General features: G+C 35.3%; 1 protein-coding gene across 11 annotated transcripts in view; it reads left to right on the top strand.

The window, feature by feature from the left end:
- The window catches only part of Stard9 (StAR related lipid transfer domain containing 9), a 135,893-nt gene that overhangs the window by 70,398 nt on the left and 46,831 nt on the right, over positions 1-18,664 (top strand). For 8 of the 11 annotated variants that reach the window (XR_007343901.1, XM_048793446.1, XM_015480760.2 and 5 more), the window contains 5 exons: positions 7,984-8,053; positions 8,859-8,931; positions 14,791-14,858; positions 17,148-17,245; positions 18,033-18,239. Coding sequence is in view for 9 of the 11 variants with exons in the window: in XM_048793446.1 (XP_048649403.1) it covers positions 7,984-8,053; positions 8,859-8,931; positions 14,791-14,858; positions 17,148-17,245; positions 18,033-18,239 (516 nt within the window). In the remaining 2 variants the exon portion in view is untranslated. The other 3 variants (XM_048793449.1, XM_048793448.1, XM_015480759.2) reach the window with 2 other exon arrangements.

The following is an 18,664-nucleotide window of genomic DNA, read 5'->3' as shown; positions in this document are numbered from 1 at the left end:
CCCCCCCACACACACACACACAAGTTCAAGGCCAGCCTAGGCAACTTAGTAAGAACCTGTCTCAATTAAAAAAAATTATTAGGGGCTAGGGCTGGGGCTCAGTGATAGAGTGCTCGCCTGGCATGTATAAGACACTGGACTCGATCCTTAGCACCACATAAAAATAAATAAATAAAAAATAAAGGTATTGTGGCCATCTACAACTACAAATATTAAAAGAAAAACTTTAAAAAAATTATTAGATAAAAGAGAAAATTGAAATCTGAAATGTACTGGGCCCTGTCCAAAGTCATATAAAGGCTAGTGGGGAATAGTATCTAAAATGATGGCTAAGTGAAACTAAAATAATATATTTTTGCTTTGATGTTTCTTTTAATATAAAGGGAAGGGTATAAAGCCAGGAATGTTGGTGGTAGGTAGTTGGGGCTTTGAAAAAAAATGATTTTGTATTTTCTGTGTATACAATCAGAAAAAAACAAAAACACAAAGTCCCCCTTAATTCTTCTGTTTTTTTTTTTTTCTTCTTTTCTGCACTGACTAGGACTAGTTCACTATTAAATAAAAGTTATAATAATATCTAGTTTTGTCCTCAGGGGAAAATTTTGCCATCTAACCATTAACTATAAAATTTGCAATAACAGTTGTTTTTTATTTGTGTTTTGCAGTGCTGAGGATTATACCCAGGGTTTCTTGCATGCTAGGCAAGAAAATAGTGGTCATTTTAAATAGATATTCTTATCACTTTCTTTAAAAGTGATAAAGGACCAGTTTTTTATTACTTTAAAAAATTTTAATATTAATATTTTTTTGCAGGGCTGGAAATCAAACCCAGGGCCTTGTGCATCAGAGGCAAGTGCTCTTCCACTGAGCTGCACCCCACCCCCCACAGAATAGATCAGTTTAAAAAAAATAAACCAATCCTTGTTATATCAGTACTTTATAAAATAAAGGTGAATTATTAGAAAAATTTAAAGAAGATATCTTGGTTATAGGCTTTGATTTATCTTTATTAGATTCAACAGATATGAAATTGCTTTTTAAAAATTATTCTTTTTTATTGTAAAAGTTTCTTACATTCTCCATTACTGTACTTATCTCATTATATACCAGTGACAACTTGAGGACTAGCACCAGTCTGTAGAGTAGCACTGCCATAACAGAGTAAGAAAATTCTCTTTTCTTTTTAGTTTTCTAAGAGTTTTAATTTTTTTAAAATTTTGAAACAAGTCAAACTTATAAGAAAGTTACAAGTACAAAAAGAACTTTTATCCTGAGACATTTGAGAATAAATTTCCAACCTGATTCTGTATTTCCCCTAAATATTTTAGGGCATTTTTCATACAAACCATAGTCTCCTATATAATTACAATACAACCAATGGAATCAGGAAAATTAACTTTTTTTAATTAAAAAAAATTTTCAGGTAATAGTTATTGAATATCTATGCTATGATTACATTATTTTTATTTGTTCTAATTAGTTATACGTGACAATACACTTTGAAACATCATACATTTATGAAGTGTAATTTCTCATTCTTTGGGTTGTACATGATGTAGAATCACACTGGTCATGTTCATAGGGTAATAATGTCAGATTCATATTACTATCCTTCTTACCCCCATACCTCTTCACTCCCCTCTACTTAATCCAGAGTAACTCCATTCTTTCCTAGAGCCCCTGCCTTATCACCTATCAGAGAAAACATTCAGCCTTTGGTTTTTTGGGATTAGTTCATTTCACTTAGTTTGTTATTCTCCAGCTCCATGCATTTACTGGCAAATGCCCCCATCATTTCATTCTTCTTTAAGCAATATTCCATTGTGTATATATACCACATTTTCTTTGTCCATTCATCTACTGAAGGACACCTAGGTTGGTTCCATAGTTTAGCTATTGTGAATTGAGCTGCTATAATCATTGATGTAGCTGTAGTATGCTGATTTTAAGTCCTTTGGTTATAAACCAAGGAGTGGGATAGCTGGGTCAAAATGGTGGTTTTATTCCAAGTTTTCTGAAGAATCTCCATACTGCTTTACAGATTGGTTGCACCAATTTGCAGTATCACTAGCAATGTACAAGTGTACCTTTCCCCCACACATTCTCACCAACATTTATTGTTGCTTATATTCTTTTTTTTTTTAATTTATTTTAATTATGTATTATGACAGCAGAATGTATTTTGATTCATTGTACACAATTGCAACACAGCTTTTCATTTCTCTGGTAGTACAAAATGTAGCGTCGCACCATATGTGCAATCATACATGTGCCTAGGGTAATAATGTCCATCTCATTCCACCATCTTTCCTGACCCCATACCCCCTCCCCATATCTCCCTTCCCTTCGCCCAAAGTTCCTTCATTTTTCCCATGCCCCCCCCCATTATGGATCAGCATCCACTTATCAGAACATTTGGCCTTTGTTTTTTTGGGGATTGGCTTACTTCACTTAGAATGATATTCTCCAACTCCATCCATTTACCTGAAAATGCCATAATTTTAATTCTCTTTTAATGCTGAGTAATATTCCATTGTGTATATATACCACAGTTTCTTTATCTAGTCATCTATCAAAGGGCATCTAGGTTGGTTCCATAGCTTAGCTACTGTGAATTGAGTTGCTGTAAACATTGATGTGGCTGCGTTACTATAGTATGCTGTAAGTCCTTTGGGTATAGACTGAGGAGTGGGATAGCTGGGCCAAATGGTGGTTCCATTCCAAGTTTGCTAAGGAATCCTTATACTGTTTTCCATATTTTTTTGGTTGAACAAATTTGCAGTCCCACCAGCAATGTATGAATGTGCCTTTCCCCCCACATCCTCACCAACACTTATTGTTGTCTGTATTCTTGATAACTGCCACTCTGACTGGTGTGAGATGAGATTTTAGAGTAGTTTTTATTTGCATTTCTCTAATTACTAGAGATGTTGAACATTTTTTCATATATTTGTTGACCATTCATGTTTCTTCTTTTGTGAGGTGTCTGTTCAGTTCCTTTGTCCACTTATTGATTGGGTTATTTGTTTTTTTGGTGTTTTTTGAGTTTTTTATATATCCTGGAGATTAATGCTCTATCTGAGGTATAGGTAGCAAGAATTTTCTCCCGATCTGTGGACTCTCTCTTCATGTTCTTGATTGTTTCCTTTGCTGTGAAGAAGCTTTTAGTTTGAATCCATCCTATTTATTGATTCTTGATTTTATTTCTTGCGCTTTATGAGTCTTGTTAAGGAAGTCAGATCCTAGGCCCACATGGTGAAGATTTGGGCCTTTTTCTCCTGTTAGGCACAGGGTCTCTGTTCTAGTGCCTAAGTGTTTGATCCACTTGAGTTGAGTTTCATGCAGGGTGAGAGAGAGGGGTTTAATTTCATTTTGTTACATGTGATTTCCAATTTTCTTAGCACCATTTGTTGAAGAGGCTGTCTTTTCTCCAGTGAATGTTTTTGACACTTTTGTCTAGTATGAGATAACTGTATTTTTTTTAAAGTATTTTGGATTGTAGATGGACACAATACTTTTATTTACTTATTTTTATGTTGTGCTGAGGATCAAACCCAGTGCCTTACATGTGCTAGGCAAGCGCTCTACCACTGAGCTACAACACCAGCCCACTTAAAGATTATTCTTGAGGCTGAAAGAGATCCCAGATAGAAGTTAGGAGATTTTTTTTTTTTTTTAATTAAAGAGCCAACTGGGCACAGTGGTGCAAACCTATAATTCCAGCAGCTCAGGTGGCTGACCCAGGAGGATTGCAAATTCAAGGCCAGCCTCAGCAGCTTAGTGAGGCCCTAAGCAACTTAGTGAGACCCTCAAGAGGAGAAGAAGGAAGGAGAGGAGGAGGAAGAGGAGGAAGAGAAGGAAGGAGAGGAGGAGGAAGAGGAGGAAGGGAAGGAAGAAGAGGAGGAAGTGGAAGAGAGAAGGAGAAAGATGAAAAGGAAGAAGAAGAGGAAGAGGGAGAAGAAGAGGAAGAAGAATCCTTAATAATGATAAAAGGGTTCAGGGGCTGGGTATGTAGTTCGATGATAGAGTACTTGTCTACCATGCATGAGGCCCTGGGTTTGATCTCCTGCACTATGAAGGGGGAAAAAAAAGTGTGTGTGTGGGTGCTCAATTCATAAGAAAATTTAACAATTCTACTTTTGTATGCATATAATAATAAAGTCTCAAAATACATAAAACAAAAACTGACAGTTAAAAAGAATAAAAACATCCATAATCATAATAGAAAATTTTAACTTGCCTTTCTTAGTATTTGTTAAAATAGGCAGAAAAAAATTCAATAGCATTATAAAAAATTTGAACTACATGAACATTGTGCCCAATAACTATATAGTTATATATTACACACTATTTTTACACACAGGTGGAAAACTTTTAAAAATTAACCAATATACTAGACCACAAATCAAATTGATGATTTGTGTGTGGGGGGGTACTAAAGACTGAACTCAGGGAGGGGTGCACTACCACTGAGCTATATCCTCAACTGTTTTTATTTTTTACTTTGAGTCAGGGTCTTGCTAGGTTGCTTAGGGCCTTGCTTAATTGCTGAGGTGACATCAAACTTGTGATTCTTCTGCCCCAATCTCTCAAGTTGTTGGGATTATAGGCATATATCATCTTGCCAGGCTCAGAATGTATTTTTTAAATAAAATCATATGGAGCATAGTCTCTGAACTCAATACTATTAAACTATATAACCATAACAACTAGAAAATTCCCAAATTCTTGAAAATTAAGAAACATTTCTAAATAACACATGGGTCAAAAAAGAAATCATAATGGAAATTACATAAATTTTAAACTGAATAATGATGAAACTACTAGGTATTAAAACAGGTACAATATAGCTAGTACATGCTTATAGAAAAATGTCTAGCTGTAAAGAAACATCAGAAAAGTGGAAAGGATAAAAAAAAACCCCACAAGCTAAGCATTCATTTTACAAAGCTTAAAATTTCAGTGAATTTAGTCAGACGTGATGGTGCATGCCTGTAATTTCAGCTACTTGGAGGATGGTAAGTTTGAGGCCAGCCAAGAGCAGTTTAGCAAGACTCTGTCTCAATAAAGTTAAAAAAAAATTTTTTTTAAGTGGCTTAGGATGTATCTCAGTGATAGAAAGTTTACCTAACATTCATGAAGCCCGGGATTCAATTCCAAATAACTTAATGGACACATTCACTCAGTAAATTAAACTTAAAGTAGTAGGAGGAAAATAAAAATATGAACAAAAACTAAAAATAGGAAATAAACATAATAGTGAGAATCTAAGATAGGGATTTAGGATAAAGAGTGAAATATACTCAGTTTTATAGCCTTTTTATAAGTACTGGGTCCCAACCCAAGAGAGGACTTCTCACTCTTGATAGCCAACATTCTTCCTTGAATGTGTATCTGCTTCCTAAAAGACCTTTGTCTATGCCTTTGTTTGCCTCATGTTGTAATTCTTTTCCATCATGTATGCCAAAAACCCCACTGACCCTGGGTTGAAATCCTCCTCCCCTCTGGGAACTCCTCAGACCTTTCTTCAGAGACATCTCATTTCTAGTGACAAATCCACAAAGCCTAAGTCGATTTTTTTGAAAAGATAGATAAAATCAATAAGCCCTTGAAATGAAAAAAAAAATCTACATTTACTAAAATTACAAGAGGATATTATACTTTATGCAGTTTTAAAAAAAAATTATAAGACTGTGCCTGCATGCCCAACTTGACTATTATTTTTGCTGATTGCACTTATGCTGCCAGATCTACTTATGTGTCTGGTTTGATATAATTTCTTTGCTAGATAGTATTTGCAAAATTGTTAGTAGAATAATTTAGAAGTCTAGAACAATGATGTCTTACATTATAGAAAACTTATATTTATTTATAATAGGTTTCTGTGCACACTAGTGGTTGAGAATCACCTCAGTCTAGTTTAAGGACTGAAAATGTTCAAAGCTTAGAAGCAGTCCTTTAAAAGGATATTTACTTCTAATTCAACCTATTCGTGTGTTATGATCCTTTGTTTTTTCTTTCAAAGTGGGGGATCCACTTTGGGTGGGCTCTGGACTCTAATCCTAATCTGCCAGTTTGTCTAAATGGGCTAAACCACTTCCCCTCAAGATTTGGAAAATGTCCCTAAGGGTGTGATAAGCATCCCCAAATGTTGACTTTATCTCTCTGGGTTTCCATCTTTCCCCCAGTATACAGCCTGAAAATTTTTCACTAACTGGTCATCCCCCTCTACACCTTTAAGCAGATGTCTTTATTTTTTATACAGCTTTTTCTAGAAGTCTTTAGTAGTCTGTATTATCTAATTTGCCATTATCAAAAGTAGAATGTCTCCTTACTGTTAAAAATTGTAAACTCTTATCATGAAAAATTTTGAATATATGCAGAGTTAGACACACTTCACACTTGTGTAATGAACCCCATGTGCTTGTTATTCAGTCATAATACCATTAACTCTTGGCCGCTCCTGACTTATCTACATTCCCATTCACTTCCATCATCCTTTATTATTTTTAGGCACATTCCAGATGTCACATCAGTCTAACTATAAACATTTTAGTATGTAACGCTGAAAGATAAGGCCTGTTTTTAAAAAATATAACCACAAAACTATTATCACATTGAAATAAGGAGAATTCCTTAATATAGTAAATCCAGTCACCATTTAAATTACTTTGTTAATTTTTGGTGTAACTATATTTAGTAGCAGGCCTATGAAGTTATTTTGCTCAGAAATTGTAATACAGAATATAGAGATTCCCTAGAATGGTTGTAAAAAGGCCCTTTGTGACTTGGTCAATACCAGCCATAAAGATGTATTTACATACTTTAGGTTCCTTTTCACCTGTGTAAAGCCTACCCATTCTATAGTGGCTCAATTCAGTGGAGCTTTCCCTGAACAGTGCTCTGATTTCCTTAGTGTCTGGTTTATTTCTGGGGCACTTGTCTGTACTCTCTTGTGTAAACAATAAATCTCCTCATGATTGTAAACTGCAGAGGTGTGAAGAATAGAAGTGTGTACATCATATATTTTATGTGCCAAACCATGTCTGCCACCTTGTGGGCATAATAGCATGGGCCCATCTCAGGAATCCTGAGGGTCAAATGAGGTAATATATGAACATTTTGTGTAACTGTTGAACCCCAATGCAAAGAAAAGACCATTGACTCCAATTTTAAATCAAATTAAAGCAAGCTTATATTTGGGTACACTGAGCTGGCCAGGACTGTCTCTCCTGAAAACCCTGGGCTAGAGATCAGTACCCCAGCTTTCCAGGAACACAATTTTATAGCACAAAAAGTTGCAAAGGGGGTTGTCTTGAGAACTTACAGATAACAGGATTTTGACAAGCATAATACAAAGGCAGATAACAGGTTAATGATTATATGGCATGATATTTTAAGGTAGGGAGTAAATTCAGATCCCAACATCAGAATTTATGAGGCACTGCTGAGGTTTCAGAGAGGGTTGTTATCTGGTTAGGGGGAGACAGGATTTATGAGGTGCCACTAAGGTTTTAGAGAGAGTTGTTATCTGGTCAGGGAAAACCAGGCATGGTTACCGTTCAAGGCATAGGCAGGAATTCCAAACAAGTTTAGAAATCACAGTAATTTATAGTAAAACAGAAATTAACTTTTCATGACTTTGTGATGAGATGGCTCCCAATCTTAAAATGGAATTAGGCTGGGCTCATCATAATCTGCATAACAAAATTATAAGAAATTGTTAGCATAGTTGTTACATGAATTCTAAATCATAATCTCTATGAAGGAAAAAACCTGTTCAGAGCCCATCACCGTGTATCTAACAGTAGGTTTCCATTAAGTATTTGTTGATTCATTATCTGAATGAAGTTAGTTATTTCCTCATTCTTTTTTATCAAATGATATAAAAAGTGAATGATAAAGTTAAAGACCTACATGAAAAGGTTAAACTTTATCAAAAAATTCATTTTTATTTTTTTCTCCCCCTGACAAATATGAAAGGTCTGTCTCAACATGTAGTTACCAACTATAAGCAAGTAATTCAGCTCTTGGAGGAGGGAATAGCAAACAGGTAACAGGTTTGTTTGTTCCCATCATTCTTTTCACCTCATTCTCCTGCCCTGTGTTCTAGTCCCCTTTGGAGTGCATGACAACACTTACTCTACAACCAGGAGAACCTTCTCAGAATAGTAGTGTACCCAGGGGAAGGGGCAATCACTGAGATTTAGTGCTTTTTCTCACTACAAACAAAATGAAGTTTGTCCGGATATAATAATATTAGGCAGTAAACCCAGAGATTTACTGGTATACTTTTGTTTTAAAATATACCACTTTTGCCCTGGGCTGCTGGTTCATGCCTGTAATCCCAGTGGCTCCGGAGGCTGAGGCAGGAGGATCATGAGTTCAAAGATAGCCTCAGCAAAAAGCAAGGTGCTAAGGAACTAAGTGAGACCCTGTCTCTAAATAAAATACAAAAGAGGGCTGGGGATGTGGCTCAGTGGTTAAGTGCCCCAGGGTTCAATCCCCAGTAGCAAAAATAAAATAAATAAATGGGTTTGTCTTAGGGGTACTTTTCCAGATTGATTGCACTCTAATATTCCCCTTTTTACTCTGATTTTTGCTTTATCACTTTTTAGAAATGTTTTATTGTCGGTTAATATGAAACTATTCTTCCATTTATTCTCACATATCAGCACCTAGAGTGCTACTTCTGCCCTCTTTGGACCTCTTTTCTAACTGTATTAAACTTCATATGAAGTTTTATGATTCTCATTTGTGACCTTCAGTACTAACATTTCTTGTGTTCCCCATGGATCTTTTAGGGTCCACCATGCGTAAAAATTTCTTATACTAACTGTCTTCTCTTATGAACACAGAATCACAGCAGCCACCCATGTTCACGAGGCCAGCAGCAGATCCCATGCCATCTTCACTATCCACTACACTCAGGTTGGTTACTCCTCAAATTTGGTGAGCTTTCTTCTTTTTCTTGTCCCTTTTGATGGCTTTCTTGCTTTCCTATTTCTTTTCTTTTTCTTCTACCCTTCTACTTATAGATTCTCTGATATGACCTAATAATATAAAGGACCTACACAAGATCTATTAAGCTATACCTTAAAGACATCCTGATATCTTCTACATATATTTTGCTTTTAACATTTTGGAACACTTTCATATCATTTAACCAGTACATGTTTATTTAAAATGAAAATGAGCATTAAAATGGAAAAGTGAAAAATTCACTTCCATTATGATGGGATGAGGAGCTTGACAAATCGTATCCCCAAAAAGCAACTTTAAAGCTATATTCTGAAAATAGACTAAAAACATATAACAAATTGAGATGGATTTATTTATTCAAGAAAACTACTGAATTTCAGGTAAAAACAGCACAAATGTATGATGTTTCTGCTTTGAGCTGCTCCCATTCTCACCCCATACCACCAGCTCTATCAATGGGGAAATTCAATAAGGGAAGGGAAGGTCATGAAAACCAGAAATTTTCTATTACTGATGCTAGAGAGGTTCACTTGATTTTTAACATCATCACTTAAAGTGTAATCTCTGAGGAGAAAGGATCAAGAAACGTTAGTGACACTCTTAGCCTTAAGTGTGGGTCTATTGCAGGCAAGACACAGACTGGCAGACTCTCTGGGAATTTCATAGGGAATTTTAGGAGATGATACAGCCATAGGGATTGGATAAGATCCTCACATATCCTGGATTCCAAAAGCTGTGTGTATACATAGCAGATACTAATTGGGCCACAAAATCCTAACAGAATCTGCACATATGTGCAGAGAAGGCACAAGAGGGCCATGTGGCTAGTGAATGTTATAGTATATTCTCTAATATGTCTATTATTCAATCAAAAATTAGTAGACATACAAAAGCATAAGAAACTGATCTATGCTTAAGAAAAAAAAAAACAGTACAAATAAACTCTAAATACTCCAGATGTTGGAATTAGCATATAAAGTCTTCATCAGCTAATATAATTATATTCAAAGAACAGAAACAAACCATGTTCAGAGAACTAAAGGAGAACCTGATGATAGTGACTCAATGGGAAATCTCAACAAAATGATGGAAATTAATTTTAAACAGAAACTCTGGAGTTGAAATGTTTAATATGGAAATGAAAAATTCATGAGTAGGACTAATGGTAGATTTTAGATGGCAGAACAGTTAGTAAACTTGAAATCAGTAGAAATAATTTTTCAGGAGAGAGTAAAAATATTGAAGTAAAAATGAACAGAGCTATACAAATGTGTGGGACATCAAATGTTGGAGTATGCATAATGGAAATACCAAAAAGAAGAGAGAAAATGGGGAATTTTTTAAAATATTGAAAAATAATGACCCATAACTTACCAAATTTGTTGAAAATTATTAATTTATACATCTCTGAAGCTCAAGAACTCCAGTTAAAATCAACACAGACATCCACATTTAAATACATCATAATAAAAAAATTGAGAGACAAAGAGGAAATTTTGAAAACAATTAGGACAAAATGACTCATCATATGCAGAAGAACAATTATATGATTGGTGTCTGACTTCTTATTAGAAACATCATGCCTCAGAATTTATAATACTGATAGAAGATAAAACTGTCAAACAAAAATTCTATGTTCAACCAAAGTCACTTTCAAATATGAAGATGAAGCTAGAAGTGGTAATGCATGCCTGTAATCCCAACAACTTGGGAGTCTGAGACAGAAGGATTATAAGTTTGAGGCCAGCCTCAGCAACTAAGCAAGACCTTTCTCAAAATAAAAAATAAAAAGGATTGGATATATAGTTCAGTAGTAAAGTCTCTTGGGTTCAATCCCTAGTATAAAAAAAAAAAAGCCCAGAAGAAAGAAACTAGAACATCACTCACAGATTGCTAGTTGTTCTACATTATAAGAAAAACTCAATGAAACCTTTTAGGCTGAACAAAGGTGATATAAAAAAGTAACCTAAATCCACAGGAAGTAATGAAATGTTCTGGGAATGACAAATATGTGAGTAAATATAAAAGGCTACATAAATATATGTCATTTCTTCAATATCATTAAAAGAATAAATTTATATAAAGCAATAATTATAACATTGTATTGTACCCTGTCATGTATACACATTATCATATATGTACATTGTATATATTGACAGTAATAACACAAGGTGGGAGCGAGGGGATGGCAAAAAAGATGCATTGGATCAAAGTTTCTATATTTTATAGAAATTAAGTTAGTGTTTTGAAGATCACATGTCAAGAGCACATTGTCATCTATAGAGCAACCACATGAAAACAGTTAAAAATATAATTTTAAAAATCAACAGAAATTCAAATGGCACACTACAAATACAGTTGACCCTGCATATCCATTGATCAAGTACTATGTAGTTAGGCCTATGATGCCTATGATGGTTGTGCTGTACTGAACACATACAGAATTCCTTTTCATTGTTCCCTGAACAATACAGTATAACAGTTATTTACATAACATTTATATTGTGTAGGTATTGTAAGTAATCTAAAGTTAAGTTAAATTGGAGGATGTTGTATAGGTTCTATGCGAATAATCTGCTGTTTTATATAAGATAAACTTGAGCATCCACAGATTGTTATCCACAGAGGTCCTAGAATCAATTCCCCTGAGGATACTGAAGGACAATTGTACTTACTTAATAGAGAAAGGACAATGAAAGAGTAACCAAAACCAAACTAAAACAAAACAAAAAACCCAACCTAAGATGTATGGAATAAATAGAAAAACAACAGATGTGATTCTGAACACATCAGTAATTACATTAGTATGAATATGATTCAAGTTGTCAAATAGTAAAAGCAAGACCATCTATATGCTATCTACAAAACAAAACACACAAAACAAACAAAAAAAATATGCCTTATATTAAAAAATACAGAAAGTAAAAAGACAGGAAAGATATATAATACAAAAAGTAACCATAAATGAGCCAGAGTACTACATTAATGTCAAGCAAAAGTATTTTAAGAAAAATACTAAAGACAAAAAAGGACGTTTTGATAAAAGATTAATATCAAGATATTACAATTATATATACTTATAACAACAAAACCCCAAAATATGTGAAGAGAAAAACTCGTAAAATTGAAAATAGAAATAAATGATTCAGCATCAATACTTCACTTTCAGTAACTGGTACTGAAAGTGACTTGAGCATCCACAGATTGTTATCCACAGACAAAAGTCAGCAAGATATTATAAAATTTGAACATTATCAACCAACATGATTTGACATTTACGGGACACTCCACTTATATCTGCAGAATACCTTAATGTCAAGCAGTATGTGAACATTCTCAAGGATAAACCAAATATTTCATAAAACAGGCCCGCTGCTGCCCTAAAGCCACTAGAAGTGTCTGCTTGCTTTCCACCAGCCTGACAGCGTCCTCCCAATATTGCCAACTGCTGAGCAACTAGAGGCCAGAGACAGGTACCCCAGAACTAGTATGCAGAACTGTTGGCCATCATTGAAGAGCTGAGGAAGGATATAAGACACATTATGCAGGGAGCAAGAGTGCCATGGAGAAACTAAAATGAGGTGTTGGTCATGCTCGAGGACTGGTTCGAGAGTGTCGTGCTTGCCAGAAACAGATCCTAGCCTCCTGGTCAGCTTGGGAGGTTCTCATCTCTCTACAGTATGAGAGGTTACAGCTCATATCCCTTGTTCAGATGAAACACTTGTTTTCAAAATGGTAATAGTTTTTAGATTTTTTCTCCCAAAGTTCACTGGGCTCTGAACCTACAGTTTCAAAATATTGGGAAAGATTTCAAAGTTAATTAAGATTTGCATTTTAAGTAGTTAGGAATTTGTTGTTGTTGAGTACTTTATGTCACCCAAATTGTTCTTTGTTACTTTTCATAAACTCATTCAATCCCAAAGACTTTATTTTAATGCATCCTGACCACTTCACTTAGCTGGTCAGTGTGCCTGCCATACAAGTGTAGATTCTGCTTAATTGCACTTCTTTTTTGCTTATGCATTTGCATGACTTAATGCTTTGAAGTCAATTTTAAAAATGCACAAGTTATAAATACAGAAGAAAGAGCAACCTGCCAAATCTAAGAGGACCCTGAAATTTTTCATACTAAGACTGTATGTGGCCTGTGGTTCTGTGTTTATTGTAAGTTGATCAAAACATCTGGAATAAAATAACTAAAACTGCATCTTTGCATGTATTTATTGCTTGATGCTAATAAAGCTTATTTTCATTAAAAAATAATGTTTCTGTTCTTTGAAAGACAATGTTAAGAGGGTAAAAAGAAAAGCTACAGGTAGGGAGAACTGACTTGCAAAACATAAATCTGATAAAGAATTGTACCCAGAATACACGAAGATCTCTCTAAACTCAACACACTCAAGGCAATGTGCAAAAAATTTGAGCATTTCTTTCACTAAAGAAAAATATACAAGTGGGAATTAAGTACTTTAAAAAATAGTCAATATCATTAATCATTAGAAAAATGAAACTAAAAAAAAACTAATGAAATATTACTACCCACTTTTTAACATATCTAAATTGAAGTTTTTTTTCACTGGATATTGGCCAGATGTATAGAAGCTGGAGTTTTCATATGTTATACTATTGGTAGGAAGATAAAGTGGAACAACTTTGGAAAAGAATTTAGCAATTTCTTAAAAAGTTAAATATATACCTTATTATTTTCCCCAAGATAAAAGAAATCATATGTCCATTAAAAGACTTCTATACAAATATATATAGCAGCTTTATTTGAAATTACTTAAAATTACAAACACCCAGATGTCTATCAAAAGGAAATGGATAAGTATGGTGTAATCATGCAATGCAATACTACTCTGCAATAAAAATGAACTGTTGATACATGTCTCAAAATAGATGAATCTCAAAATATTGCTGCATGGTAAAAGAAGCCAGAAGTTGCTCATGCTTATAATCCCAGCAACTTGGGAAGCTGAGACAGGAGGATTGAAAATTCAAGACCAGCCTCAGCAACTTAATGAAGTCTTAGGCAACTGAGACTTGTCTCAAAAAATAAAACAGGCTATGGATGTGGCTTAATGGTTTATCACCCTGGGGTTCAATTCCCAATACCAAAATATAAAAATAAAAAAGCCAGATTGTTGTATACCATTTATTGGAAATATCCTAAAAAGGTTACATTTATATAGAAAGTTCATGGGTCCAGAGATCAACTGCAAAGAGACTTGAGTGAATTTGGGGCTTATTGGAAGTATCTTAAAACTAGATTTCAGTGATGGACTCATAACATTAAAATGTTATTAAACAAAACAGAAAACCCATGTTGAATTAGTGGAGAGAAAAAAGAAAAGTAGTTTTGCTGCCTAAGGCTAGAATGCATAGAATTCCTGAGCTGGCAGGTAAATATGTGACTAAAGTTAACCAGAGAGAGAAACCTCATCATGGGACATCCCATCTATTGTAGTTCTCTGATAAGAGTCAGAGCCCCCTGAAGGAGAATGTTTGCCTGGTAAATTGTACTAAAATTCCTGGTGCCTTTGAAAATTATGCTCAGAGAACTTGATGGGAATTTTCCCTGATTACTCTGTGAGACATGCTAGTGATTTTAAGTGGTTTTAAGCCTAGAGCTTACTGATTTTATCTATCAGATACTGAGAGCTCTTCTGGTTCAGAGCACATTAGAATACACATGTCTTGAGTGAATTGGATAAAAATCCAAAATATCACCTTGGGTTGGAGAGTGTCTGAGGCGGAAAAAATGCAAATCATCCCAATTGACAACTTTAAATGTGTTTTCTCCTTTAGGCAATCCTGGAAAACAATCTCCCATCTGAGATTGCTAGCAAGATCAACCTTGTGGACCTAGCAGGCAGGTAATTAGGATTTCTAAGCCAAGGCTAATTATTCCTTTGACAATGATCTTGTTCTTGCCCATTTTACACAGAATAAGTTTGGTCTGGTCTCTTTTTACTTATCAGTCATCCTAAGAAAATTATAAAAGAAATTCTTGAATGATAGGTTAAAAGTTATGGTGTGTCAGGAGCTGAAAAGTTCCTTTACATTAGGGGTTCTCAGTCTTAACTGCCCATTAAAATCTCTGGTAGGCCTTTTAAAACTCCTAATGCCTGCATCTTAGATCAAATAAGTTGGATTTTTAGTGTGGATGTCGGGGTGTAGGCATCAGTATTTTTTAAACCAGTGTATAGCCAAGATTGAAAATAGCTGCTCTAGGGGTTAGGGTTGTGACTCAGTGATAGAGTGCTTGCCTGGCACACATGAGACACTGGGTTCAATCCTCAGCACCACATAAAAATAAATTAATTAATTTAATTAAGGTTAAAAAAAAAGAATGCTTTAGAAAAAAAGAAATTAAGTATTCTAAGTGATGAACCCAGCCTAATTCCTCTTAAGATTGGGAGCCATCTTGTCACAAAGTCATGAAAAGTTAATTTCTGTTTTACTATTGTTAGACCAGGATGCAAAGAAAAGACCACTGACTCCAATTAAAATCAAATTAAAGTAAGCTTATTATTTCAACTGGCCTGGCTGCCTCTCCCAACAGAAACCGCAGGAATACGACAGCCCCACAGCTTTCTTGCAGCCCAGCTTTATAGCCCAGAAAGTTACACAAAGGGGGGTTATAGATAACAAAACTCTGACAAGCATAACACAAATGCTAGTTTATATTTTTGCTGGCCCCAACATCAGAATTTATGAAGGTCATTAGAACCTCAGAGAGGGTCGTTATCTGACCAGGGAAGGCCAAGATTTATGAGACGTCACTAAAGTTTCAGAGAGGGCTGCTATTTGGTCAGGGAAAGCCAGGCATGGGTGAGTTCAAGGCATGGGCAAGCATTCCAAGCAAGTTCAGAATTTGCAGTAATTTATAGTGAAGCCGAAATTAGCTTTTCATGGCTTTGTGGCAAGATGGCTTCCAATTTTAAGAGGGAATCAGGCTGGGTCTATCACTATAAATTACTGTGATTTCTAAACTTGTTTGGAATTCCTGCCTATGACTTGAACTTACCCATGCCTGGCTTTCCTTGACCAGATAACAACCTTCTCTAAAACCTTTGTGGCACCTCATAAATCCTGGCTCCCCCTGACCAGATAATAACCCTCTCTGAAACCTCAGCAGCGTCTCATAAATTCTGATGTTGGGATCTAAATTTACTCCCTACCTTAAAATATCATACCATGTAGATCATTAACCTGCTATCTGCCTTTTTGTTATGCTTGTCAAAATCCTGTTATCTGTAAGTTCTCAAGACACCCTCCCCACTTTGCAACTTTTTATGCTATAAAACCTTGTTCCTGGAGAGCTGGGTGGCTGATCTTTAGCCCGGCTTAGGGAGAGACAATCCTAGCCAGCTTTCTTTGTGTAAACAATATAAGCTTGCTTTAATTTGATTTAAAATTGGAGTCGGTGGTCTCTTTTTTTGCATCGTGGTTCAACACTAAGTGGAGGTAACTGAGTTAGCATAATTTTTCCTTTGATTTAATATTAATTCAGTATGGTAGACAGAATATCTTTTAAAGAAAGTTTTAAAGATATTATGAAGTTGGGGAGAAAGTATTGCCTTGTAATTATTAAAAGAAAGTGTGAATTGTAGGCAAGAATACATCCAGAAAGATGACAGTCTTGGGGATAATGTGGTCATGGGAAAGTATAAGATAAAATAAGGCAAATTTTCTTAATTTGAAACTGCTTTCTGAAAGAAACTTTATCAGCCAATCTGAATTGTGAATTTTTAATATTTATCATTAATTTAAAGGAAATTTGAGACAGTTGATAGTTAATGACAAAGATACTATAAATCCATTAATATGTAAATTTAAAACAATAAAGATAGAGCAGAAGAGAATAAACCAAAAAAGCTATGCTAATATCATTATTTTAAATGAACATTACATTTAGCTTAAAGTGATATGATAGACAAAAATAGAAATATAGTGAGTTATTTGATTTTTATTGCCTAAAAATTAGGAGGCCAGTTGATTATAAGATGGTTACCTCCTTTTCTGGAGCTGAATTCTAAAAAGAATGTATTATGTGGATCTTTTACAACATGATATACAGCATAATGAATAGTATCTTTAAACAATATTATAAGGGTAGTTTTTTGTCTGCTTTTGTTTTTGTTTTCCTCATTGTGTTTTAGTGAAAAAGCAGATCCCAGTTATTGTAAAGACCGGATTACTGAAGGAGCCAATATCAACAAGTCTCTTGTGACTCTGGGAATCGTCATTTCCACCTTAGGTATTGCTGGCAGATGAGGTGATTGGAGTGGGAGGGAGATTTTAGAAAATAACTCATATTGTTTTCATTTTGTAAAAATTGGTAGATAGGGTTTGGGTTGTAACTCAGTGACACAGCCCTTGCCTAGCATTTATGAGGCACTGGGTTCAATACTTAGCACAGCATTTAAAAAAAAAAAACAAAAACCTAAACAACAAATAAAGGCATGCTGTCCATCTATAACTATAAAAAAAATTGGTAGATAGCTGAAACAAGAGAATTGTAAGTTTGAGGCCAACCTGAGCAACTTAGCAAGACCATTCTCAAAATTAAAAAAAAAAAAATGTCTGGGGATGTAGCTCAGTGATACTGTGCTTCTGGGTTTAATCCCCAGTACTACCCTCCCCACAAAAGAGTGGGGGAGACATTTATAAGGTTCTTTTTGATAAGGTGACCTTTTGGCTTGGGGCATGATAAGTACCTGTGATCTTAGAACATGATGTGGTCACAGTTACAATACTATCATTTCAAAAATAGGAGACACTAAAAAATTATGTCACTCAAATAATCCATATCATGAATTCAAAGTCTGATTTAGGGCTCAAATTTAAGGCATCTTATCATATGCAAAAAGGGATTAGGAAGTATGATTGCTAAGTATATGTTCTCCAATGGTTGTTTTGTTTTTATGAATTTGCTTCATAATTCTTTCTTCTTTCATATATATATATATATGAAAGAAGAAATATATATATATATATACATATATATATATATATATATATATTTTTTTTTTTTTTCTCTTAAGCCCAGAACTCGCAAGTGTTCAGCAGCTGCCAGAGCCTCAAGAGCACAGCCAACACTGGTGGTGACAGTGGGATTCTTGTCTCTCCTGGAACCAGCAGTAGAGGGGGATCCTCCCAGAGGCAGTCTTATATCCCCTACCGAGACTCTGTGTTGACCTGGCTGCTGAAGGACAGCCTTGGTGGCAACTCGAAAACTATCATGGTTGCCAGTAAGTGGGATGCTGGAGCTGCTTCTGTGTTGGCACTGCTCTGCCTCAGAAAAGGGCCTGCACACTAATGTTCCTCATTCCCTCAAGGGTCTCTTATACAGCATGGGCTGAGAGGACACTTGCAGAGTCCACGAAAAGTCCAAGGACCACACCACGCACCGGAATCTCACGCAAGAGATTTATTGTTAGTAGCATGAATCAAATCTACAATGTTGTCCCTCGAGGAGAGCAGCAGCGAGTCGGCACTCACAGAGCAGCTTTATGGCCCACAAGAGGAATTTCATAGGCTGCTTAGGGGTTGTGTCATAACCGGGGGTGGGGTTGATCGTTTAGCAGACACATGTTCTTACAGGAAGTTAAGCACATTGTCCCAGAATCCAAACTTTGGAGACACTAGATAAAATGGCTCCCGACCTAAAATGGTG

Source organism: Marmota marmota, unplaced genomic scaffold, assembly GCF_001458135.2.
Source record: "Marmota marmota marmota unplaced genomic scaffold, marMar, whole genome shotgun sequence".
NCBI lineage: Eukaryota > Metazoa > Chordata > Mammalia > Rodentia > Sciuridae > Marmota > Marmota marmota.
Note: the sequence above shows the minus strand (reverse complement) of the source record. Positions and strands in the feature narration are given on the sequence as shown.